Source organism: Dermacentor silvarum, chromosome 1 (genome assembly GCF_013339745.2).
Source record: "Dermacentor silvarum isolate Dsil-2018 chromosome 1, BIME_Dsil_1.4, whole genome shotgun sequence".
Taxonomy (NCBI): domain Eukaryota; kingdom Metazoa; phylum Arthropoda; class Arachnida; order Ixodida; family Ixodidae; genus Dermacentor; species Dermacentor silvarum.
The window spans coordinates 157,433,644-157,460,421 of record NC_051154.1 but is presented as its reverse complement, the minus strand read 5'-3'; the positions used below and the strand labels follow the sequence as shown (position 1 = coordinate 157,460,421).

Sequence of the window (26,778 nt, the reverse complement as noted above, 5' to 3'; positions counted from 1 at the left end):
TTTTACTAGCTCTCCGCCCTGTCAGCAAGAAGCAAGGGGCAAGATTCGTCATCGCTAAGTCTCATCTCAAGCTGAGGTCATATCATTAGGTATGTTTTGTCACAATTATTGAGATCGGCTGTTTGTTTTCACGCTGATAGCACTACAGACACGGCACCGAGCCGTAAAACTGGTTTGATTTCTAGTTAGCAGATGGTGCTACAGCACTAGCATTGGTGATACGTTGACAATGCAGAACGCTATAAAAGCCTAATCGTTCACTGCATTATTAATTTACTACCCTGCTCTAGCGTGGTACTGGATAACGGTAGCGAGCAAACGCCAAGTATAGACGCCGAGCCGACGTTGTGCCGCAGGTGAACATTTGTGAGGGCGTTCGTCCTTATTGCTTGCTACGGAGGCTGCAAGGTAACTGCAGGGAAAGCGTACAAGTAAAGTGAAGCCCTGCTGTCGCATACATGCAGACGCAGCTTATGGTTACGGTGACGAAGTATTTTTTGTGTCAATCCACCAACTATGGAGCATGCAACAGGATGGCAAGCAAACGCTGAGCAGATGACGCGGCGCGGATGAGCACATCTCGAGGGGAATTCGGCCTTCCTATTGGCTAAGAATTTGTGTAGCTTCCACAGTGCTGACAACAGCTTGTGAGATGCAGTATACACACAACAACATACTCGCACCGAGCATGTACACACAACCGTCTACATTCCCACTCGATTTTCTAAAACATTTTAAACCCATTATTCAAACTTTCAACACGATTCCAATCGGAACAGTTTCAAGCAGTATGCAACACATTTTAAGTACCATTACTTTCATCAATGCTATTCTTGTTGACGCACTTTCTTGTTGTACACAATTGTGTACACAGTGTCTTAAAGGGTTAATGTCAACTATCAGCTATCCCTGTTCGCTCTCTGATCCACACTGCTCTCTCCCTGTATCTTAATGTTACGCCTAACATTTTTCGTTCTATCGCTCTTTGTGGGGTTCTTAACTTGTTCTCGAGTTTCTTTGTTAACCTTCAAGTTTCTGCCCATGCATATGCGCTTGTAAATATTACCTCTATTGGTCGTTCCCGTGCCTCTTCCCACGTAACAATATGTTGGTCAGCCACACTTGCTGGCGTTGAGTGTCGAATGAAAATTTGTGGTAGCCCAGGTTCGGTCAACTTATTTCTTGCGCTGGACGGATACAATGGTACGCAGCACTTTCATGGAATACTCACATACAGCAGAACATGAAGGATACAGCCTTAATGCCATCGCTGTAAAAAGCTTATGCACGTGGCTGTGCGCATTTTAACAGCAAAGCTGTTTAAGCCGGCCGTAAAAAGTGCGTGTTTCACAAAACTATCATCGTCAGCATTGGCTCGAGCGTCGGCGTCGTCTTCCGCTGCTGGCTCGTTGGCACCTCACGAGCACGAGCCAGCAAGAGGTGCCTCTTGCGTGCCGAGCAAGAGGCACGAGCGGTGCCTCTTGCTTGGCACGCGCTCGTGCCACTGCTCCTCCGTTCATTGTCGTCGTCTTCTTCCACAGCTGGCTACGTGGCCGCTAATCATTCCAACGTGCCATTTCACTTCTCTTCTGTTGTCGTAATGGGGAGGCGAAGCTTGCACTAGGCCGTGCAAAGCTTGAGACATAACGAAGCTGGCCGATTGATTGCGTCTCCTGGTAGTAGCTAGGTTGAACTTGGCTATGTCGAGGTTGGAATTTGGTTGTATCTAGATTGAACTTGGTAGCAGCTAGGTTCGGCCTTTGCTGTGCCCGAGTTGAGCTTGGTTATGCCAGGTATCTCTTAGATTATGATGCAATCGATCGGCCAGCTTCGCTGTGTCTCGAGCGGCCTAGTGCAAGCTTTGCTGTTATTTTTGTACTGGCAATGTGAGCGGCATTTCGTAGCAGTGTCCCACCTGTTAGCGCTAATGCAGACAGTACTGTAAACGCAGTGCTCCTGCCCTCGCCTATGCGTGCGGACGCAACGCAACAGGCTGCACCTTGTGCATTTTGATCGAACGGCCGTGCCAGAAGTGATGCAACTCATTGTGTAGTTTATTTTTTTCCACCGAGCAAGAGCAACAGTTCAACAGTTATTAGCTTTCCCCTGGTCACAGTCTGGCACACAATACAGTAATCATAATTCATGTCATTATGTGAAGTTTATATTCTGGGGTTTTACAAGGCAAAACCACAAAATGATTATGAGGCACAGTGTAGTGGGCTCCGGATTAATTTTGACCACCTGGGGTTCTTTAACTCTTTCATTACCGCTAGAAGTGTGCTTATTTTCGGTGCTTTTATGTTTTAATGTTTTATTTCAAGACGTAGTAGCCGCAACATATACCGCGATACATTAAATTATAACCTGATGACTTGTGTTTTGAATGGATGTAAAGCAGTAATAATTCCTCAGACAGTTTTCGAGTTTAGGACCGTAGACTGTTAGGCTAGTTGGTGTTGCATATTAATCATTGTGCTGAGTGGTAAAATTGTCGGGAAGAGAGAGAGAGAAAAACATTTATTAGACCATCGAGATTGTTGATCTTCAGGACGAGAGGGTGGTGTCCTGATTCCAGGACTCCACTGGCCATGGCTGCTCGACGTACTTGCTGGACGAGAGCTTCTTGTCCCGCCAGGGTATCGCTGGTCAGCTGTACCTCCCACCGCTCAAATGACGTGTTAGGCGTCTTTAAATGTTCAGGTTTGCCCCCGCACCCCCACGAGATGTGAAAGAGCGTAGGGCGTGTGTCGCCGCACCAGGGGCAGATGCCGCGATATGTTTGTGGGTACATTTTGCTATATCTGTGTAGGTTTGGGAATGTGATTGTTTGGATAAGTCTGAGGGCTATTGCCTCTTCAGTGCTGAGCTTTTTGAGAGGGGGATGATAAATCCTGCGATTCAGTCGCTGGATCTCGAGTCGGTCACAGTAATTTGATGGCAGGGGCACAAAGGTAAAGGGTGGGGATTGATGAGATGATTGCTTTTGCCCCGCTCGGTTAATTAGCGCTCGAGCTAAGGCGTTTGCCCTTTCATTCCCCTCCAGTCCCGCGTGACCCGGCGTCCATGTGATTTGATGGGATTCTTGCAGCCTCGGGCCTAGAATCTGAGCCGCCAGCACCGGTGTTCGTCCGTTGGTAAAGTTGCTGCAGGCCTGTTGCGAGTCGGTAACGACATGAACTTCCTGCCCACCCTGTCATGTTGCTTTATTACTAGCGCCGCGGCTATGGTCTCAGCCGCAGCTGGGGTCTCTGCCCTACGGAGGCCGCGAGGGTTAAGGAGTTCTCTCTCCCGTTCATGGCGGCTACCGCGAAGAGGCCCCCTGCAGGGTACGCTGCCACGTCCACGTACGTTACGTACGGGTCACCTTTGAATTGTCGGCACTGTCTGTCGACCCGCACCTTGCGTCGTCCTTCGTGGAGTTCATGACTCATGTGCTTTGGTATGGGGTTCGCCGTGATCTTGCTTCTGACCTCGGGCGGGAGTGATCGTTGCCCATCGAGGGCACGAAGCTCCGTTGCCGTGCCGGTCCGGTGGAGGATGGCTCTGCCTGCTGCCGTGTTCTGTAGTCTGGCTTTTTGCGAAGCCATAACCGTGTCCTGACAGCTCAGCGAAGGTGTTGTGGATCCCGAGAGGTGGTAACAGGGAGACCCAGGGCCGTTTTGTACGCGCCTCTGATGATGGCATCAACTTGTTCTTGGTCGCGTTTGTTTAGCGAGTCGTAGTGATACGGCATGCTAAACGTTACTCTGCTGATCACCAGAGCCTGGACGAGGCGGAGTGTGTCCTCTTCTCGCATGCCCTTGCGGCTTCTTGTTATTTGTTTGATAATCTACGAGATCTGGTTGGTGGTGGACCTTAGGGTTTGGATGGTGTGGGAGGCTTTCAGGTTGCTCTGGATCCAAAAACCCAGAATCCTAGTCTTTTTGCTTTCCGTGATCTTGTGGTCCTCTAGATAGTATTCGATAGGGCCGGGTGACTTGTAGATTCCTCCTCCATGCACCCGGATCACCTCGGACTTCTCGGGCGCGCAATGCATCCCGCTCGCTGCCGCAAATCTTCTACGGCCGTCGCTGCCTCCTGAAGGGTCGCCTCCTTTTGCGCGAGGGAGCCCTTGGTGGCCCAGAGCGTGATGTCGTCTGCGTATAGGGCGTAACCTAGGTCTGGGATCTTCCGCAGCTCTTTGGTCAGTGCTAGCATCGCAATGTCGGGAAAAGACAGGCCAGGCGGACAGAACAGGACAGAATTCTTGTGTCAAACTTTAAAGCACCACCTCAAGGAACACGAATGAAAGCAATTAGCTGCCATTTTAGGTATAAGTACTGACAGACAGACAGACAATAAACTTTATTTTAGGTCCTGAGGAGCGCCTCCAAGACCCCCTTACGGGGGAGGAGCCACTGCTATAAGTACTGAGAGTAAAAAAAAATTTGAAATGTACAATATATGCACCTGGCTTCTACTTCCCAACTATTGTAAGTCAGATCATGCAAAAAAAAAAATTATGAAGACTTCTTGGCATCAATACTAGCCCATGCTATGCCAGAAAGCAGTCGCTTCGCAAATGTAAAAATGGTAAGTTCCTATTGTGCAGGCAGCAATTGTTTTTACTCACTGCAGTAGGCACCTGGTTCATATTTTACTGCATTCTATAAACTCGCGAAGCAATGGTTGTCAGGTCAGGGAGCATGCAAAAGCCTCCTCATACTTGATCAGTGCATTCGATCAGCTTTTCTGTGCAATCAAGGTGGTCTAATGTTTGTTCAGCTGGTGCTGGAGGCTCCACTTGCTTTGTTTAGCGCCTGTACAGTGTTGTACAGTAATGTGGAGTGTTGCACAATATTGTGCAGTAATGAATATGGTCACTTACACAGGCGGTGTTCAAAATGTAAGAGATTAGACTGCTAGTTAAGCTTTGGTCAAAGCTAGGTCTGTCTGAAATCACCTGCGTGCTCACGTGTGAGTGAGAACCCCACACGGTGGGAAAGATTGCTTGTAATAATTTGTACATATGCTGCTCATGGATAAAAGCAACCCACAGTGGGAAAAAAGTTGCACTTGATATTAGTCGAACACAATTATCAAAATAACATGCACTCACGGGCATCTATAATTGTTTGAGACATCATTAAAACAGCCTAGATGTAGGATCGGAAAATTAGACAACCCGACAGAAGCTTCTGTGTCTTCACTGCTGCTGTCATTTAAAAATTATGTTGCTGAGTTGACCAAACTGCAAATTTTGTGTTTTTTTATTGAGGATGTGCTATACTTCCAGTCAGAGTTGTATATTTCCATACTCCCCAATCTGCCAGTAATTGTCAAATCTGACAAACAGTTAAAGTTCAGTCATCATTTCAGGCAGTGCATGACGTTGTTGGTAGAAGAATTCCAAAGGAAATGTTTAACAATGCATAGAAAAGGCTGTCAATCAAATCGATCAATTTCTATAGGTGCGGTAACGAAAGAGTGCACCCAGTGTGCACGGTACACAGGGCTTTTCGCGTTTCGTCCAAATCGAAATGCGACTAGGATTGGATCCCGCAGCCTCAAGATTAGCAGCAAAACACCAACGCCACTATGCCACCACGCCAGGTCATGTCATTACCTTGTATATTGCGAATTATGCAAATATTGCAAATAATTGCAGCAACGGTAAGTTATTGTGATGATGAGTAATGTGATGCGAGTCGAGAATCTGCATTCGTAAGTGAAACATGCTGGAGCAATATACAGATTCAAGAATGCAGGCATAAACTATTTGCAGGGTTTGTGCTAGTATATAGGGTTGGAACAATATTAGCAGGGTTCCACAGATTATATTGTAAGCCTGTGTATTGGCATGTGGCGGCAGGCCATGGTTTCTAAAGCTTCTGTGTGTGCATTTTTGAATAAACACTTGTGCTCATACATTTTCAGAGATAACCCAGGGGGTGAATGGACGCACCACCAATGGCCACATGACAAAGTTTGTCATCTACCCTGATAATTTGAACCTGTATGGTAAGATTCACTTTACATACAAAATAATTTTTTTATTTTGAATTTCTCAGAATGATGTGCTCTTCTACACTATTCTACTACATAGCTACATAGACCATTTGCTGCAAGTACCGTATTTTCTGGACCATAGACCGCACCCAATTTATAGTCCACAGAGGCCAATTTGGGCTTAAAATAAAGTTATTTTTTAGATAGCCTGCACCCGCTGTATAGTTTGCAGGGAGAAACTTTGACTTCAAATAGGTTTTTCTAGCTTGTCTGCAACCAGTATAACAATAGGTAAGCAGAAAATTTATTGTCAACCAGTAAAAGCATATATAGGAGTCAATAAGCCATCAAGACCACTTTCATCAGGGGTGTCGGAACAAAACAAGTCAAGCATGTCAGATATTACAAACGACTCCTCAATTTCTTCATCGCCTTCAGAATTCTGAATTCTTGTGAACTCTTGACAACACTGAGCTTCAACAATGTCATGTTCATCTTTTTGGTGCTGTCACAACTGTTCTTGTGTTTTGTGCATAGATGAAGTCGTGTATACGCGTAAATACGTTTTGCATTTTGCAACAATGTTTTGTGCATATACGAGGTTTTGCACAAATTTTCAGCCGCAGTCTGGTCTCGCTTTCCTCAAGCGCACCTCTGAACAAGTAACTCAGCGCAATAAAAGAGACAGACACAAGAAAGGGAGAAACAAGGACAAGCGCTACTCACAACTGTTTAATGCAAAGGAAGGATTGTACACACATATATATCCTCTTGTCACGCATGCGCAGGCCGGACGATAAGAAAGGCACGTGTAGATTAAAGACGGTTTCGCAAGAAGTCAAATTCGGCGTCAAGTAAAGAGATAGACGGCTCACTTACACACCGATCTCTGTTCTGCTTGATAAAAAAGGCCTCCAGTGCAAGACGAGAAGAGGCATTGCCACTCCTGCCCAAAATGGTAGTCTCATGAAATCGAGCGTCACAACCGCATGCGGTAACATGGGCCTCTCTGATCTTCAGAAATAAAATCATGTGTAGTTCACACCCCGCAAAATTTCAATTCTTGAACTTTGTATAGTCGGCAGACTGTATGCTTGAAAATATGGTAGTTCGTAGAGCTGAAACCAGACAGAGCCAAAATGCATGGCTGGCGGCACCTGGACACAGTGTGTACTACTGGCTGCCAGCTGCAGTAAGGGGCATTCACTGACAAAGTATCTGTCACCACTTGCATTTGGCTTTTTCCCTGTAGATTCCTGTAAGTTTTGTTATTCCCTTATATTTGAACTGAAACTAATAGTATTTGACATCTTTGTATAGAGAATTCTCTAATAGAATATAAATTGAAAGCAATGACTGTTTGATTTGTATGATTAGTTTTCAATATTTGCACACCACTATTTTGGGCTTCTAAATTGCTTGATATATTTGTTAGCAGACTGTTATTAAAAGGGCTCCTCAGTCTCAGAGGTAGCATCAACACAGCGGGCAGGATTCGCACCAGGCCGATCACCACAGAAGGTTTGGGCAGGTTTGAAATGACGGGGAAAAAAAATTTTAACATTTATTTGCATGGTTACGAGAAGGGCAGTCAGCTCAAAGGCAAGGGCTCTCTCAACTGGGAAAGTTACTAGCCCTTTATACACTTTCATGGAAGCTCTTACCACAAAAGGGAAGCCATTGTTGGCCAAAGCACTCATGCACTTGGTTGGTAATGCAGGGCTTGTTGTCAAGCACACTGCTGCACTGGCATCTAGGTGCATGCATAGGCCATTGCTTACTGGAGACATGCCTAAGCCTGCATCCCTCACTTGCAGTGCATGTCCAAGAGGAAGGAGAAGGTTCTGTACTGGCAGAAACACTCTGTAGGGGTTTTGGTGTTTTGAGTGTTGAGTGTTCGAAGGGGATATTCAGTGTTTGAGCAATGATTCTAGCTGAAGCTCAATTGGCGTTGTTCCAGCTCAATCAAAAGAGCATTTGTCCCAAAGGCAAGCTGTAACTGATTAACTCGTTGGGGAAGGTGAATACAGAAGGGCATGCCACATTTCCAGACCAGAGAAATAGTTAGTGCTGATAGATGCTCAAAACAACTGGCACTTGCCCTTCAGCCTCATTATAGCTTGGCAATCGCAAGGAGGACATCTTTCAAAATGTGTTCTGGTCCATGCCATGAGGACTGCGCAAAAGTTTCATGAGGCTTAGCAGAAGTATCTCGTTCACAGCAACCATCTTTCATGCCCATACAAAAAATGCAACTGCTCAGCTGGCAAGTGTGAGACAAGTTCTCGCTGAGCTCCCAGGACTCATTTCTCTAAACTGCCTTAATACAGGAACTCACCACCATAAAAAAAACTCATTCACAAATTGGTAAAACACAAAAACATAGGGTATCTTTTTATTTTGAAAATGTGTTGGATTGCATGTGGCAAAACAAAAGTAATGTTGAGAATTTTAATTAGGAAGAGAAACGGGAAAGCTAAAACAGAAATGTCTCGGCTAAATCGTGTGTTGGCGGCTTCAACTTCAACCATTGGTGCTACCATTGAGACTCGCCTTTTTTTGGAATGCAACTTGAATGAATACTGCTGCAAATTTAGGCTCCAGCACAGGAGGAGGTCATTTTTGGAGGACATTGTTGCAATTTGTGAGAGCAGTGATCCATCACATGAATGAACCTGAGATTTTCAAAGTAGCACAATTTCTAAACAGGCCATACAAGGCACAAGGCATGCATATTTCTTCCCAGTGTTGCTGTAAGCCTTCACAAATTTAAAAAACAATCCCATGCTCCTCTCCTGGCTTTTCTAGTCCCTCTTTGCATGTTGTGATGCAAGCAGGGTGCTGTGCATGACGTCAAGAAGGTAAAAGCAATCAATTGGTTGTTCGATGAGGGACAATAGTGCCAACAGAATGAGAGACGGCTGTGTGCTCTTAGAATAGGGGGGGGGGGGGGGGCTCGCCCATTGTGCGCCACTGAATTTTTTTATGAAACTTCCATTCAATTGGCATTGCATGAAGGGTGATCAGGTAGAGTAGTCTTTCCTCTGGTGTGTTGATGGAATCTGTAGCCTTTGCTGCACTACATTGAGTTGGTAAGAGCACTCAGTGAGGAGGAGAGATCGCTAGTGGGGAGGGTAGTGAAAGCGAACAAGGAACTGCAGCTGGCTGTGTAGTCATTTATCTAACGCTTGTAACTTTCCTATTATGGAATTATGTCAAAAAATTCTTGCGGCTGTATGTTCATTGTGAACTGGCTCACAGCTGCCACTATGTCACACATTTTCGAGCTAATGGTGGTTTAGGAGCCCTTAAGCATCCTGGCTCACTTTAGAAGCTTACATTCGGCATGTATTAGAATCGTGACAACCAACTAGAAGACCCTAAAGTTTGCAGTAGCATTTTGACTTGGGTTATTTGGTTGAACTTGAATTAGCCTAATGATATTGCAATACGACTCAAAGAAGACACATGTAGAACTAGATGACTTGTTCTACATCCTGATCTATGCGTGCCCTTCTTTTAGTCTTTCTGCAGTGTAAGATTATTCCAGAAAGAGGGTTCGATAGATAGATAGAATTTGTTAAGCTGTCTTCCTCTAAGTGTGGCTGTGTTACTATTGTAAGATTACAGAGTATATGGAACATCCAGAGTTCATTAATGGTAGATGCTTTATCCTATTTTTGCAGATATTTATTATTTCATTTTTGTGCCAACCCTCTGCTATGAGCTCAACTTTCCACGGTCATCAAGAATAAGGAAGCGCTTCCTGTTTCGGCGTTTTCTGGAATCTGTGAGTTAATTCAGTTAACCTTCATGCAACCATTTAGACCACAGCAGTGGTAGTACTGTGGGAAAAAAAAAAAAAAAAGTAACATCTTAAACTTTTGCAAAAAATGTGGTGAAAGACAGACAGGAGTGACAAAAGAAGGAAATGTGTGCATTAAGTATTCTTCCTTTAACTTTTCTGTCTTGCATTAAGTTTCTTGCTGATATGTATTACCTGTTCACCTAAACTTTCTCTTTATATCCATTTCAGATTGCCGAGTGCTTTCAGTAACCCAAAAAGAAAGGTAGCTTCTTGACAAGAATTGCATTCATGATAAGTGAAAAATAAATCTTCCAGGAAAAGAGTAATATGCCTAGCATGTGAGCAGAACTTTAAAGTTGAACAAGTTGGTGTCAAGTGTCAAGGCCATACATGTTCCCAACAAATAGCCCAGTAAACACAACGCTGCCACATTGCCATCACTGCAGGCCTGTAGAACTCGTGAATAGCTTTGTTTGCTCAGATACCAAAGCTAAACAGTAGAAACACATGACTCTTTAGCCAAGGTGAACAGCTTCCATTGAATAGCCCAGAAAAAGGGAGAGATAAGGGATTGCTCGCAGGGTTGTCAGCCCAGCCTCTCAAAGCAGTAAAGATGTGTGATAATCCTGTGCCATGGGCTCCGGAATAGCACTTCATGTTCAACAGAGAAATACAGTGTGTGGTGTACACAGAATGCCAGTTCTGCATTCTCTTTTGCATTCCAAAGCAGGCTGCCGGTAGCCGAAGCAGTGTGTGTGTATTTGTAATGCTGACACACGCACACATGGTCAGGACATGATTCTGATGCTGCAAGTGCTGCTGGAGTGTCCAAATATAATTGCTATTGCAATAAAAGTGGAACTGGTAGGTCATGTGATGTGTAGAACCAGTGGTCTATTAGAGTAAGAATGAATGCCAAGGGAATGGTGGGAAATGCAGTCTAGAGTGGCTGAGGATAAGATGTCTAAACAAGAAAAATGGTTCATAGGAAGATAGACTTCAAGTGATCAACGGTGGTTGAACAAGGGAAGCCACAGGCCGAAGGCAATGTTTCATAAGGGCACTTGTAAAAAAAATTTTTAATTTCAGCTTGGGAGGTCATAAAAGAGCAATCTTCCCATCAAAAGAGTAATAGAACAGGTTGTGTCAAGCCATACTCTTAGCCATATGCCTTCTTATTTGTATTGTCAGGTGTTAGTATGCATCTGAGCACACATGCATCTATACAGTTGTCACTTTTCTGAAAAGAAACATTAATTTGTAAAGAAAACTAGAAAAATGTTCGATGCGGACCCTTATCATTTGTGCAAGATATTAAAACATCGATTTTGCGCATACGATTTCCACTTTGTTAAGGCGCCTGAAATGTGATATCTGGAATATGGGTGACACCTGTGTTTGGGGGCAGGTTTAAGGATTTCTGGTAAGCAAATATGCCATGAACACTTCAAGGAAATTAGGTTATCGTCACTGAAATGACCAGTCTGATGTGCCAGTATACCACCTGTTTCACCGAAGGTGGCATTTTGGCAGCAAGAAAGATGTGTATTGTAAATAAAGCCTTGTTAATCAGTCATGCAGTACAACTTGAGATCATTTTAATCATGTTTACCTTCTTTCTTTCCTTTCTTTTTTTTTTTCAAGTTATTGCTGTTGCAGCTGATCCTGGCCTTGGCCCAGCAGTGGATAGTACCCATTATGGAAAACTCACTGAAGCCTTTTCAGGTAATTAAATGATCTAGATTGATGAAAATCATACTTGGGGTATTCTAAAGCTTATCTTCTTCACTCAATCACTTTGGAACATATTACCACATGATTTAAAATCATGTACAATGTACTCATTTTGTCAATGTCTTTGAATTCATTTATTAGATAATCTATTGGTTTGATACCCTTGTTTTCCTTCTTTTGATTTCTTTGTTTTAAACAACCTGTAATTATTCTTATTCGTTGCCATAATTTTCATGCATATCTTTGATAATGTATTTTTATCCCGCTAATCTGCCATTGTCTGCTGACTAATGTACTCATCCTCCGTATACTTTTTGTTAGGAGGTCCCTCTGGCAGTTTTCACTTTGGGGCCACCTATTGCACACTCATCCTGTACAAATTTATTGTACAATTACGAATTGTCAATAAACTTCAACTTCATTGAGCTCAAGGTTTAAATTTAAATGACCAGCATAATGAGATATTTCTCAAATCCCTACCGAATAAGAGGGTCTTCTTTTTTTCTGATTTCTCATGGTTTCTAATGATTTCAATAGCTTTAACCAGTTAAATGAGGTGGGAAAATAGTCCTCATAGATTAGTAGGTACCACTTAACTGTCTTCAAGTGCTCACTCGCATCTGATTATTGTAATGCTTGTAGCTTCTGCATTGCACAGTAGTGAAACATAAGCTTCCACAGTTGTTTCAATGCATAGCTCACCATCTCCTACAGAGCAGTTTACCAGTTTAAACCAAAGCTTTCTTTGCCTACCTCCTGGGGTTCAGTCCAAGTGCGCAAGTTTTTTTATGATTAATATAGCGCTGAATGCAGACCAACAAAGTAGTGACAGCGAGCATACTTCTGTCCTGTATAATCAAACAATAAAGCATGATTTAAACCATGTACATTTAATGTCAGGTCATAGGTATCTCTAAAGCATACATACATCTTAGTGGAACAGCACATAATATTCAATGGATGCTCTGATTTACTTGATTTTATTTTATTTAACCATTCAGTATGAACCACTGTGTGCGTGTCCATTCTTGGCCAATCCCCTCGAATGGGCATGTGCCACTGTGACAAGAGAGGCATATGAAAGCCCTAAATGTATTTACATGTGTGTCGTACTTCTGCGCGCACGCCTCTCGTTGCCATTATTTCCTTGACAAGCATCATACAAGGTGTGTTCAAAAAGAAACCGAACTTTTGCTACAACATCTTTATTGCTTATTGTACAGCATTTTAAGCACTGTCCCCCTCAAAGTAGATCCCTCTACTAGCAATACACTGTTCCCATCATTTCTTCCATTTAAGGAAAGCCTCCTGGAATGCACTTTCTGGGATGGCACGCAGGTCTCTTGTTGCACAGTCCTGAATCTCCTCTGTGGTTTGGAAACAACGTCCTTTCTACGTGGTTTTTTGAGAAACAGGAAGATGTCTGCTGTGGCTAGGTCCGGAGAATATGGTGGATGAGATATGAGATACAATGGGAGTGTGATGTTTTGCTACATAGCTGTGGACAAGGAGCGACGCGTGAGCCGGCGCATTTTCATGAAGCAACATCCAAGTATGGTTTTCCCACAATTTAGACCTCTTACTGCGCACAGCATCCCTCAAACGCACTAGAATTCCCTGGTAGACTTTCTTGTTTACCACCTGACCACGTGGTACAAGTTCCTGATGGAAAATGCCTTTGCAGTAAAAAAATACAACAAACATCACCTTGATCTTTGACCGACTCTTGCGTGCTTTTTTTTGGACAAGGAGACCCTTTGCCCATCCACTGCGACAACTGCACCTTTGTTTCAATATCATAGCCATAAACCCATGTCTCATCACCTGTTATCATGTTCTTAAGGAAGTTTTCATTGTCATTGGCAAGCAGTTCCTGGCTGATTTCAACACGGGTCTGTTTCTGATCGCGAGTCAACAAAGGCAGCACGAATTTTGCACTTTGCAATTTGATCGCATGATCCTACGCTGATGCCCCCTTCATCAGCAACTTCTTGAACAGTTAAACAACGATTTCCACGAATCACATCACAAACTATTTCGACATGGTCATCATTTGTTGACGTGGAAGGTCGTCCAGTCTTGGGATTGTCACTGACCAACATTCTGCTGTGTTCAAAATGCTTAAACCACTCATAGCACTGCAGGCAACTCATACAGCCCTCCCTGTATTCTTGGCTAAGCAATTGCAATGTCTCTCTGAAAGTTTTGCAAAGTTTGTAGCAAAATTTCACACAGACACGTTGTTCTTCAAGCTCTTTTATTGTCACTTTGGCACTAATCTGGTGAACAGCTTGTACATGTGCTCACTTCAGTGGCAGTAGCTCGCCAATTAGTGGTCATAGCGAAATGTGGCAAATGGAACTTCATTGTCTAAACCTTCCACTATGTGCGTTCAGTAGCCGCAGTGCACCCCCACTGCCAGTTGGTGCACTATTTCAAAAGTTTGGTTCCTTTTTGAACATACCTCATATATCGCCTTCGTCCTTGTGGCACAGCTAACAGTTACACTCAACAAGACAGTGCGCGTGCCATCCGCTAGTGTTGCTACCCAACTCAAACAAGCTTTGTGTCATTTACATTGTAACATTGTATTTGATCGCATGCTTTCTTTCTTTGAAGGTAGAACGTTGTTGCAGCTCGATGTGGCGTTTAGGCCAGGAATCCACCATGCCCATTGAGGAGTATATCCGGTAGTAGAAGTAAGGAAACTGATTTAATTTACATTATTTACACCGGCTCCGGGTACGGAAGCCCACTCCATCAGGAGCATATTCAACGTCTGCGTTCGTATCAGGTCACGTCAACCCCTCCGCTCACTACATGTCTCCTTATAAAACATCGGTCTTCCCTAGTTAATCCGACTAGGGAATCAGATGACCTTGATGTGGCCAATCAGAGTGGTCGTATGATTCGCTGAACTGCGCTTCTAATGTTGCACCTTCGAAGCAAGGACGAGGCAATCCGGAAACGGGGTACACACTCCTTCCACGAAAGTCGGTGACTTAGTTTCTTGCCCTCCGACGGTTCTCTTGCCAGGGTCGGGAGAATGGCCTTCACGCTAATCCTCGCTTCTAACGAAGGGTGGCGGTTGTGGTCGGTCGCTTCTAAGTGAGCTTCTTTGTCCGAATGTCACTGCCGCTGTCGGGCCGCGTCGCCACGTAGGCGGCCGCTGATGAAGGGGGTGGAATCGGGGGAAGCACCCAAAGAATGTGCACTGCCGAGTTGGGGCGCTTGTTTGCCCATCTCGTCGATGTCGGGGACTGTCGCCGTCTGGGCGACGCCAACGAAACGGGCTGCCTTGTGGGGAATGTACAAGTTATACGCTGGCCCAGGTAGATACGTAACAACGTCCTGACTTTAATGTTCGTCCAAGCCTTTGATTATTTTAAGAAACAGTTTAAATGACAGCTGATGAAATTGAGTATGTAGTCAGTAAATAAGAAAATAAAAATGAGCAGGACTCACTATGAAATGAACTTTCATTAAACCACTCTTGGCTTTTCCTGCTGGGTGTATTTATAGGTTGCAATCACCCGTGATGCATCTGTGTCAGTGTACAGATGAATAGAAACAGAGCAAGCCATCTTCTGCTTTGCTTTCTGCAAACACCTTGGTTGTTCTGCAGGCCTATTTTGTACAAATGCGGCCATTTGTTTGGCGCTGGTGTTTCTTGCGCTCACTCCTGTGTGCTGCTTAACTGAAACTGCATATTGTACCGAAAAATATACTTTCCTGAAAACATGGCAGTGGTCAGCTTTTGCACAGTGCTGTCAGTCATTTACAATCTGAGCAGTCAAACGTGAGCAGTTAAAGGAACATTAATTCTATCAACTGGTCATGTTGAGTGTAGCCAGTCATGCACCATGTACGTACTAATCCTTGGTACCAGAAAGCTAAGTGTTGAATGAGGTCAAAAAAAAACATGCAATCCTGATTGTCCTGTATAATAGCAACCTGAGTCAGAAACCCGAGTCATTTTTCACTCGGGTTTATTTTTGCATATACAGTTAAACCTGGATATAACGAAATTGACAAATTCCCGAAAAACTTCGTTATAAAGAGGATTTCGTTATATGCAGGTTCGGCACGAAAATTCGAAAAATAAATGCTTACCGTATTTACTCGATTCTAACGCGTCCTCAATTGTAACGCGCACCCGTTTTCCGTTTTCGTCGAAGCACTCATCCTCGGAATGTCACACCAGGTACCGGATGCGTGGACGCGTGTCGTTTCGCACAAGCGCGAGGCATCGGAAACGAAGAGCGAGCATCACGATGGCGTCGTAGCGTCATATAGTGTTACAGTAGAACTTCGCTGTTGCGTCGTTTTCGACCGGTCCCGGCACAGCTCCCATAGAACCCAATGCATTGGTAACCCCGCTGTTGCGTCGCAACTGTGGGACCGTTCCCGCATCATACGTTGCGAACTGCCACCCCGCGCCGGCCCGAGCGGCCATATTGACTTTTCATGTCGCTTGGCTTGGTGGCTTGACGATGGCATTGGCCGCCCAAAGTGCCGGGGGCGACAACTATGACGTATTTTCGGTTTCCGCCAGCAAAAGTATGGCCCTTGAGATCCGTATTTGCTATATAAAGATGGTGTCCATGGCGCGTTGTGGCCCTAAAATTGGTTTTGGCTCATAGATATTCCGTATAGGTACGAGTACGACCACGCTAAAACGCGCGCGTCAGCGCCTTGCCGCGAGGCCACCGCGGCACGCGCGTCTCGCCACGCGGCAGCGTGATATCTCCCGCGCTCTCCGAACGCGCGAGCAACACCGCGATCGCTCGTTGTTTCATGCTGTTTCATGCGAGAGACGACGATTGAAAACCCGGCGCGGACCGGCGGCGGTCCGGTTGTGATGGCTCCTTGACGTCACCCTCGTCGCTGTTGATTGGTTCTTCATCTCGCGGCACGCGGCATTTGCCGCAGAAATGGGTCTCGAACCCATTTCGCGCGGCACGCCGCAAGACCCCCGATTCCTGCCGCTTTTCCCGCGCACGGCATGACGCGTTTCCGCGCGTTTCTGACGCGCGTTTTTGCCGCTAGCGTGGCCGTACCCTAAAGTCCAAGGGCGATAACGCAGTCGCCACGCGCCGTATGCTGTATGTGCGAGTGAAAACGTGCGAGGGGAGCCGACGACCGCGTCTAAATCTCGCGTGCGCAAGAAAAGTAGGGAGGAAGCCCGCCTTCTTCCATTGCGCTCGAGGCACCGGCGAGGGAGCGAGGGGGAGGGATAGCGGGGCGGCGTTGTGTACTCTGGCACCAACTGCGTACTGCGCGGCGGCGCGCGGTCGCGTAGGCCGTATCTTGAAAGCGATCTGCGTTGGGGCAGAGTCTAGCAGTGTAGGTGCGTCGGCGGCTCGTAGCCTTGTGCGTGCTGTGTGTTCTCGGCGCTCAGTTTGCGTTGAAACGATAGACAACAGCACGAAGGTCACTTCGCTCGCTTCTCCAACGGCGCTTCCACATGCCGCCAGCGTTTGACATCGCGTGTCCGCGCTCATCGAGTCTGATGTGCCACAGCGTGTACCAGCGCGTCGGCAACATCAGCTGGAAAAGGAGAGAGTGCCGGCTTGGCGGGCTAGGCCAGCTGCAGCAAGCGGCAGGATCAGATTTGAATGAAGGGAGGGAGAAAGGTCACGCCCGCGGCGGTCGAGGGATGCAGGGCCTCCTCGCACACGCACGCACGCACACGTGCGCTCGCTTCGCATTCCGTCGCGGCGGAGAAGGTGCTTCCGGTTGCTGCTCGCGCAAAAATGACAAAATTTGGGGCGAAATCTCTAGGCGGTCGGAGGGGAAAATTCGTTATATCGAGGGGGTCTGCCGCTGCCACTTAGTTACGTAGAGGTCTCAAATACATGTGCTTCTATGGAGTAACGGCGGGGAATAGAAAAACTTCGTTATATAGAGGTTCGTTATAAGCAGGTTTAACTGTACTTTTACGTAGCGCGGGTCGTATCACAAGGCGGCATCGGCACGAGGCGGTATCGGTAATGTGACTTTATTGCCAGCATAAAAACCAAACACCGACTGGGGGAAACTGGCTAACACAGGTGTATATATATATAGTGAGAGTGACCCATGACTGACTCTTCTTCATCTCTACACATCATCATCACGTGTACAAATTCCTCATCTGTATTTATCATCATCAGCCGCCCAGCTTGTTCTTCGTCATCGTAGCTCGAGCTCGGCTGGAATAAACGGTTCCTTATAAGTGGTGGAAGGTGCTTTTCGTTCCCCGAGACCTCTCGCCCTTCTCACTGGAGCTCCGCTCGGGTCGCCGCATACCACCTACTGCCATGTCTGCTCAAGACAATCCGAGCACGTCCACTACTACCACCCCAGCACAGCCTTCGCTGTTCGTCGTGGCCATCCACAACCACCACCATGACCCACCAGTCATCGCTGGTCTGCGGGGAGATGATGTTGAGGAATGGCTCCAAAACTACAACCTGGCAAGCGACTTCAATAAGTGGAATAACACGCAGAACTTGCACAATATCCCCTTCTACCTCACTGATGTCGCGAAAACCTTGTTTTGGAACCATCAGCCTGATATCCCCGACTGGGAAACGTTCACGCAGCAACTTCGCCATATATTTGGCGCTTCTGCTGTTAGCGCTGAGGTCGTGAAGAAGACGCTCGAGCGTGTCCAGTTCCCCAGGGAATCATACACATCATACATTGAGGATGTGCTAGCTCTGTGCAAACGTGTCGACGCCACCATGTCCCAGACCGACCGTATACGGCATATTATTAAAGGCATAAGCACCATCGCCTTTAGCGCTCTCGCCACGCAAAATTCTGCCACCATCCAAGATGTAATAGCCACTTGCCAGCGCCTAGAGGAACTTCAATCTCTATGGCTATGCACGGATAACACAGACCTCCATCTGCCTTCAACAGTAGAATTGTGCACGCTCGTACGTGATATCGTTCAGGAGGAACTTCACGGGCGGTGCTCTTCCTGTGCGACAGAACCTAGCGTCGCCCCTTCTCCTACCGGCTTACGCGAGATAATCAAGCAAGAGATTGCCTCTGCATCACGTCTAACGTGCTCCGACGGCCCCACATGTGCCAACATATGCCGACGTCGCGGCTCTCCCTCCGGTCACCGTGGCCTCTCTACCAACGGACCACTATGCCCCTGTGGCTTCACTGTCGCCACCAGAGCGCGTACATCCTTACCGCTCCGCTCTGCTTCCTGCTCGACCTACTTGCTACTATTGTGGCTACCGCGGGCATATCTCCCAGTTCTGTAGATGGCGCCAACAGGATGAGCAACGTGGTTATACACCCGAAGAGTGAACAGGCGTCCGTCTAAGCAACGGGCTACCAGAGAACCTCCTACCGCTCTTCATTTCACTGATCACACTCTCCTCCATAACCTACGAACACACCTCTCAATTCTCGAGAATCTCGCCACAGGTCGCCTTCTCCACGTTGTCGTTCCAGAGCACCTCTCCGACCTGCTTCTCATGTCTCCAACGCCCACTCAGAAAACTCTCCAATGCAGTTTTAGGAGGGGAAACTGCATCCGCCGGACAACCTACAATTTCTCCAGAGTGACTGTCGAACTTGTCAGTGTTTGCGGAAGGTGTGCCCGTCGAAGCTCTCATTGACACAGGTGCCGCCATTTCGATTATTCGCGCAGACTTTTGTTCCCGCCTCCGGAAAGTGATGATGCCTTATTGCGGCCTGTCTCTTCGTGCAGTGACCAACGCTGTTCTTCGTCCCATCACGCAATGTACAGTTCGAGTATTCATTGATGGAATACGTCATCACATTGTTTTTGCTGTGTTTCCCGAGTGTTCCCACGAAGTTATTTTAGGCTGGGATTTTTTTGTCTTCGGCATCCGCTGCTATCACTTGTCGTGAGCAACTCGTACACCTGAATGCCACCGGTTACTCTCTTCCTGATTATGAAGAAAACATGTGCCTCATCACCTCCTCCGAATATGTTCTTTGGCCATCTAGAGAAGAAATTATAACTGTTAATTCCAGTGACATTTGGGATAGTGACATTCTCATTCTTCCCTACGGTCATACGCTATCTAGAGGAATTCTTATTACTCCTGGCCTTGTTCGCTTCTCTCATGGCTCTGCATTCTTCACCGCGTTAAACCAAACTACCGAACCTCGACTGCTACCTCGTGGATCAAGTGTCACTTGCGCTGTTGATACACAGCCTAATGCAGTTGTTGCCCTTTTACCTGTGCAACCAGAGTCAACGTCGTCGCCACTCACTGCCTCTTCCACACCGCTCTCGGCAACCATAAGCCCTGACCTGACCGCTGCCCAGAATTGCACTCTGCTCGCACTATTAGAAAAACACTGTTCCTTGTTCGACATCAATTCGCCAGCCCTCGGTATGACGGCTGCCGCGACTCATCATCGCACACACACCGACAGCTCCCGAATTGTTCACCGGCGGCCATATTGCATGTCTCATAAGGAGCGCGAAATTATCGAGGAAAATTTATCGGGCTTGCTTCGATGGAATATTGTACGACCTTCCTCGAGCCCCTGGTCCTCTCCAGTTCTAGTGCAGAAGAAAGACGGTTCAGTGCGCTTTTGTGTCGATTACCGTTCCCTGAACAAAATCCCGCACAAGGATGTTTACTCTTTGCTACGGATCGACGACGCACTAGATTCTTCACAGGGTGCCGAATATTTTTCTAGTCTTAATCTTAGATCCGGCTACTGGCAAATACCGGTGTCATAGTCCGACAAAGAGAAAACTGCTTTTGCCACGCCAGAAAGGCTATACAAGTTTAATGTGATGCCCGTTGGGCTCTGCAATGCGCCTTCCACCTTCGAACGCATCATAGATAATGTCCTGCGCGGTTTAGAATGGAAGACCTGTCCTTGCTATCTCGACGACATCGTAGTGTTTTCAACCACGTTTCCAGAACACCTGCAGCGTCTTGAACAAGTGCTAACCTGCCTCGCAAATGCTGGCCTACAGCTCAACACGAAAAAATGCACTTTCGCAGGCAAGTCTATCAAAGTTCAGGGGCACTTAGTCAGCAAAGAAGGCATTCGACCAGACCCTGAGAAACAATCCGCCGTCCTTGAGTTTCCTCGTCCTCTGCGCCAAAAAGACCTGCGCAGTTTTCTCGGACTGGCTTCGTACTCTTGGCGCTTCATACGAAACTTCGCTGCGCTTGCGTCTCCGCTTCGTCAACTCCTCTCAAATAACACGCCCTTCGTTTGGTCCGCTGAATGCAAAAGTGCCTTTTTGACACTCAAGCAGGCCCTGACGTCCGACCCGGTACTGTGCCACTTTGACCAAAGTGCAGTTCACACTGACGCCAGCAGTCGTGGCCTCGGTGCTGTTCTCCTGCAACGTGACACCACCTTGCGTGAACGAGTCATTGCATATGCCAATCGGACGCTGACTGCTGCCGAGAAAAATTACACCATCACCGAACAAGAGTGCCTTGCTGTTGTTTGGGCAGTGTAAAAGTTCGCCCATACCTCCACGGTTACCACTTTACAGTCGTCACCGACCATAACCCACTCTGCTGGATATGGTCGCTAATGAACTTATCGGGTAGCCTTTGTCGCTGGGTGATCCATTTACAGGAGTACGATTTCGATGTTACATACAGGTCTGGAAAGAGTCACCAAGACACAGATGCTCTATCTCGTTACCGGTAACTTTGTGGAGCAATAATGACTCAGCATCGCCTAATCGTACTGATGTACAGCCCGAGCCCACTTCATCACCCTTGTCCGTCTCATCGCTCGACTGGCTGAAACCTAATCACGAATCTGTCCTTGTTTCCTCCACCAACGTACCGACCCATACTGGCGAACTATTCTCGACCGCATACAAGGTTCTGCTTCACCTCCGAACGCCCGACTCCGTCGACAACCTAAACAATTCAAGCTTCACGATGGGGCTTTGCATCGCTATATTTATCATGTCGATGGCAACAAATGGGTACCCATCATACCACGTTCTCTGCAACATGAGGTGCTTGAAGCCTTTCATGATGATCCGACGGCAGGTCATCTCGGATACCACAAGACATACGACAGAATACGCAGTCGGTGCTCTTGGCCTGGCCTCTCTTATGCCGTAGCCCGGTACATCACATCATGCGTTCTTTGTTTAACGCCACAAACGACCTACGACTCCTCCTTCTGGTCTTTTGCAACCTCTTCTTTGTCCCATTTTGCCCTTCAAGGGTTGGAATAGACTTGTATGGTCCTCTTCTCAAGTCCTCCAATGGCAATCGCTGGATTGTTACGGCCATATACCATTTGACACGCTACGCCGAGACAGCCTGTATACAATCTGGGGACGTATTCTGAAACGTTCCACTTGGACGATATTTCGCTTTTGCAGGTGCGCGCTGATTGGCTGTTTTAGCAAAATTGGATGAGCTGATTGGCTGGTTGAGCCCGACGTCATTCAATTTTGCTCAACCAGCCAATCAGCGCGCACCTGAAAGCGAAAAGATAAATATCGCCGAAGTGGAACGTTTCAGAATACGGCCCGTGGGAGTGCCGCTGAAGTCACCGATTTCTTTCTGTGCACCATCCTCTTACGTCACGGAGCTCCGTGCATTCTCCTCAGTGACCGCGGCAAAGCCTTCCTCTCGTCTCTTCTTACCAAAGTTATGCGCTCCTCAAACACCGTTCACAAGACCACTTCGAGTTACCACCCGCAGACCAATGCCTTGACAGAGCGTTTTCATCATACTCTATCGGATAAATGTACATCAGCCCCGACCACACCAACTGGGATGCAATCGTGCCTTTTGTGACCTTTGCTTACAATACGGCTGTGCAACACACCACCGGCATTTCTCCATTTTTCCTCATCTATGGCCACTCACCTAGTTTCGTTCTGGACGTCTCGTTTCTTACGGCTCCAGTGTCCTCAGCAACGCCCTTCTCAGAACAATTTTTCTCTCACCTCGAAGCCTGCCGTCATCGAGCCCGCATTAACACCGACATCGCTCAGGATGTTCGGAAGCATCGCTATGACTCGACTCACCGTGTTGTCACTTTTTCTCCTGGTGACGAAGTTCTTCTATGGACTCCTGTGCACGTTCCCGGTTTCTGTGAAAAATTCGCCACTCATTTTATTGGACCCTACATGGTCATTGAGCAGACATCTCCGGTTAATTACAGCATCTCGCCCCTTAGAATTTCTTCCGAACACCGTTGCTGTGGTACAGAAATTGAGCATGTATAGCGCTTAAAACCGTACACTCGCCGCATTTCATCATAATGCCGCGCGACCAGGCGGCCGCTTCCACCACGGGAGGGAATTAGTGTGAGAGCGACCCATGACTGACTCCTCTTCATATCTACACATCATCATCACTTGTACAAATTTCTCATCTGTATTTATCATCATCAGCCACCCAGCTTGTTCTTCTTAGTCATAGCTCGAGCTCGGCTGGAATAAACGGTTCCTTTTAATATATATATATATACTTCTGTACCCGGGAGATGGCGCTCCATAATCGGGGTCCACCAACCATGCTTATCCGCTGAACTCAGTGGCCAGGTTCAGTGCACAACATATACCTATACTTTCGAACACATCTGTTCCTTTCCAGAGTACCCACTGTCATGGTCACTGCCTTTATGACAATTGCTTGCACTTGCATTAAAAGATCGCCAATATACACACATTTGCTACATAGTTGCAAACCACCAACATCATGGTGTACTTACTTTAATGGTTTGTCAACACCAGTCATGTCATGACCGGGATGTTATTTTAATACCACATATATGTTGTGAAAGCATAGAGCATAATGCAAAGCAAACTACAAATCTAGTGTTCTTGCTGTGCAAAGAGCATGCTCAGAATTTTCTAATTTATTGACATTGGAAACTGACATTTTGCATTGTAAGCACTTTATGAGCCACCACCCACAGAAAAATACCAGGCTTCTTTTTATAGCTTTACAATAGAAAGCAGAGGCATTGTTAGAGCTACATGACTATCATTGGTATTAGTTGACCTTTGAAATTTTACTGTTATTTTACTATGTCTACATGAGCTTATAAAACGAAAGTTTGTCATAGAGCACAACACTGTATTAGTTATCACATAGTTCAGTTTGCGTGCTTGCCTTCGTGCACGGAGTAAGATAAACAGGAGCGCCGACTCCGCCACGGGGCAACGCATTCGCTCGGGACAAACCGTGTAACGCTAAATTGGTCATCGCGTAGGGCCATCTGTCGAGGCGCATGGAAAACACTCGCCAGTTTGCTTCCATGTGCGCATGCGCTGAGTGGCGGAGGCCGGTGCTGGACGGCAGCGCGGAACCGGCAGGGTGGCACACGTAGAGCTTGTTGTCTGCTAGAAATGAGGTGCCTCGTCCACCTTTGATGTGACAGCAATCAAACAAAAAAATATATGCGCATAAATAATAAAAGCGCAAATAAACACGCGGTAGCACTTTTATGCACGTATGCGAAACATTTTACATGTCTTTAGAGAAAACAGACGATAAATGATGCCATACAAAAAGACACAAAAGAAGTACTTGTTTTTCACTCCTCAACGTATGCGCGGAAGCGAAGGTGCGAAATTTTCGTCTTCCTGGCTTTGTTTACCATGTCTGCAGTATGTTTATTCATGCCTGACGGAACAAGGTATCTTGATACTTGTGCGTGAAGAGACTGAGCAACAGGACAGTGTTTTGTTCCTGGCTGTAAATCTTGGTATGGCAAAGGACGCGAGAAGTTTTCGTTCTTTGCGGCGCCATCTGATCTTCAACTAATGCACCAGTGGCGTCAAAAAATTCCTGAAAGTAAGCGAGCGCTTAAAGCAATGGACAAAATATGTGCGCAACACTTCGAGAAGCAGCATATTTTTGATAGTTACTTCAGCAAAGACAAAGGCGATGTCCTACTAGATGTAAAGAAAGTGCCTCGACTTCGAAGCGGAGCCGTTCCTTCAATTTGTTTAGGGAAGCCTGGCGTAGCTCAATGATGCTGAATGCCAGGAGGAACCAGACTTAAGACGCCAATGCAGAAGGACGGGAGGAGCTCAATTTAAATTTGTCTACAACTACACACAGTGCAGGTGTCTTTCCTTGTCCAGAGACATGTCGTAATGTAGAGAGAGAGAAAGAAAGGGAAAGAAAGACAAGGAGGTTAGCCAGTGTAAATAACAGCTGGCTACCCTGTAAATTCTCAGCCTTGCCTTCGAGATGATTCCCCCAGTTATGCAGACACATAATCAGAGCTTCTCTTGTGAAATAATAAGCAGGAAACACTGGCAGGAATTCCCAATTATTATGTTTAATGAGAATGTGGCGATTCTGCTCGCAAGAGAACCGGGCGACACGAAAAGCACCGCGAGAAACAAAGAAGCAAGCGAAGCATCTTAGCACTTGATGCGTGCTCAGATAAAAAAGAGTGATAAACGTCAGCTTTTGCATAAAAGCTTCTTTTTGCTGTCGTCTGTCATTGCTTGACACCACCCGAACTGCCGTTATATCGCCTTACCATTTTGCTATAGTTTTATTGCGATAGCAATTATATGGACACTTCAACCGGATTTCGGCAGTCGTTGTCGCCGTCACTGTGAGGTTCCGTATAAAGTCCAAGGACGATAAAATTGTCGCCACGAGCGAAAGCGCACGGGGGATGCGCGCTATCACGGAGAGCGAACGCATGGCGGAAAGCAAACGCGACCGTCGCGCGAAAGGCCGTGGGGGTATGGGAGGGAGGGAAGCGGGGCGACGCTGTGCTCCGGCACCAAAGGCGTATCTTGCAACCGGGCGTAAGGGGAACTTTCCACTTAATCTCCCACGTGAAAGCAAGAAAGCGGGAAGGCAGCGCGGGAGGGAGGGGGGGGCGCAGCTTCTACTCTACCAACAACTGCGCTCGTACTTTGCCCGCGGCTGTGGCAGTCGCCCGCACCGTCTGTTATCTCCACACGGCTCTGACCTTTGTATCTGCTGTGCATTCGCCGCTCAGTTTCCGTTGCAGCGATAAACCGCACGAACCTTCGCCGCTCCGGCGGCTGCGCTTGCTGCCAGCGTTTTGACAGTCGTTGTCTGTGGTCATTCAGTGTGATCTATTCATGTTTGCTTGTACGCGCTGACACCACGCTTGTTAATTCAGTTAGTAAGCGAATGTGTCCATGTTTATGCAGCCGATAAAACTACTATCCCGACTCCAAATAGCTCTCTACTAATTTGCTATCGCAATTGATACTTCGCCTTTTTTTTTCCTTCCATTTTTATTCTTTCCGTCTTAGTTTCTGTAATTTGTTTATTTTCTGTTCCTGTGCCTTGTAAAGTTCCATGTAGGCCACCTGACAAATGCCCTGCATTTAGCCTGTATAAAATAAATTAAATAAAATTATACATGACTTGTTTCTTCTGCTAACGTCACTCCATGAACCCCAAGAGCTATGCGCGCTACAGGCGTCAGAGCATGTGCGGAGCAGGTGACAAAACGGATAGGCAAGCAGGCGCCGTGAGAGAGTCCCAAGCTTATGCTTTTTAGGCTTAGCTCACCCGCGCCTTTGCTCCTTCGGTTTGTTGCTCTAGCCTCTCCACCCCAGAGTTTTTCCTCATTCGTAGCACCATCTGGCGAACACGCTGTGAAGCAGGAACCGGCGTTTCAGAATGTGTTCTTTCCAGACGAGCGGAGTCGGCGCTCCTGTCGTATCTTACTCCATGCCTTTGTGTTAACACCTTGCCATCATGCGATGTGAAATGGCCTTTTTTGTTATCTTTATAGAAAATTTTCCATGTAAGCAAGGCTGGGTACACATGGCTACAGATCATTCAATTTTGCAGCTGATATGGTTGATAAAAAATGAGCTTATCTGCCTATATCTATGCCGGCTAATTATCATTGCCCATGAAAATATGGAAAGATTTTATGATGACTTTCTTGCTTTCTGGGGAAAGGTGCTTACAAATGTGGAGAAAACAAGAACCTATATAAGGTGGCTTGCTTGACGTGGTTACTTGAAGAAATTTGTATGCAATGTGCTGTTTATGTCTCTGTATTCATAAGTATGTGCTACATCACTGGCATTTTTGAAGACACCTTATACTCAGCATGCCTGACCCTGTTTAAAAAGTACTCAAGAGTAGCACAATTTAATAATGCGCTTGTTTTTCTTTCAGGAGATGAATTTCCCTGCAATGCTTGAAAGACTCCTTAAGCTAGCGGTAAGCAGACTGCTTTTCCTGTGACTTTTTTTCTCCCCTTTACCCCTTTAATCTGTAGTGCACTGGAAG

The 26,778-nt window shown here is 46.5% G+C and overlaps 1 protein-coding gene across 2 annotated transcripts in view; it reads left to right on the top strand.

The window, feature by feature from the left end:
- Window positions 1-26,778, top strand: part of LOC119436275 (diacylglycerol O-acyltransferase 1-like) — a 215,378-nt gene that overhangs the window by 151,365 nt on the left and 37,235 nt on the right. For both annotated transcript variants that reach the window (XM_037703076.2, XM_037703075.2), the window contains 4 exons: window positions 5,920-6,003; window positions 9,678-9,781; window positions 11,444-11,524; window positions 26,665-26,709. In XM_037703076.2, coding sequence (XP_037559004.1) covers window positions 5,920-6,003; window positions 9,678-9,781; window positions 11,444-11,524; window positions 26,665-26,709 — 314 coding nt within the window. The remainder of the gene's footprint in view (window positions 1-5,919; window positions 6,004-9,677; window positions 9,782-11,443; window positions 11,525-26,664; window positions 26,710-26,778) is intronic.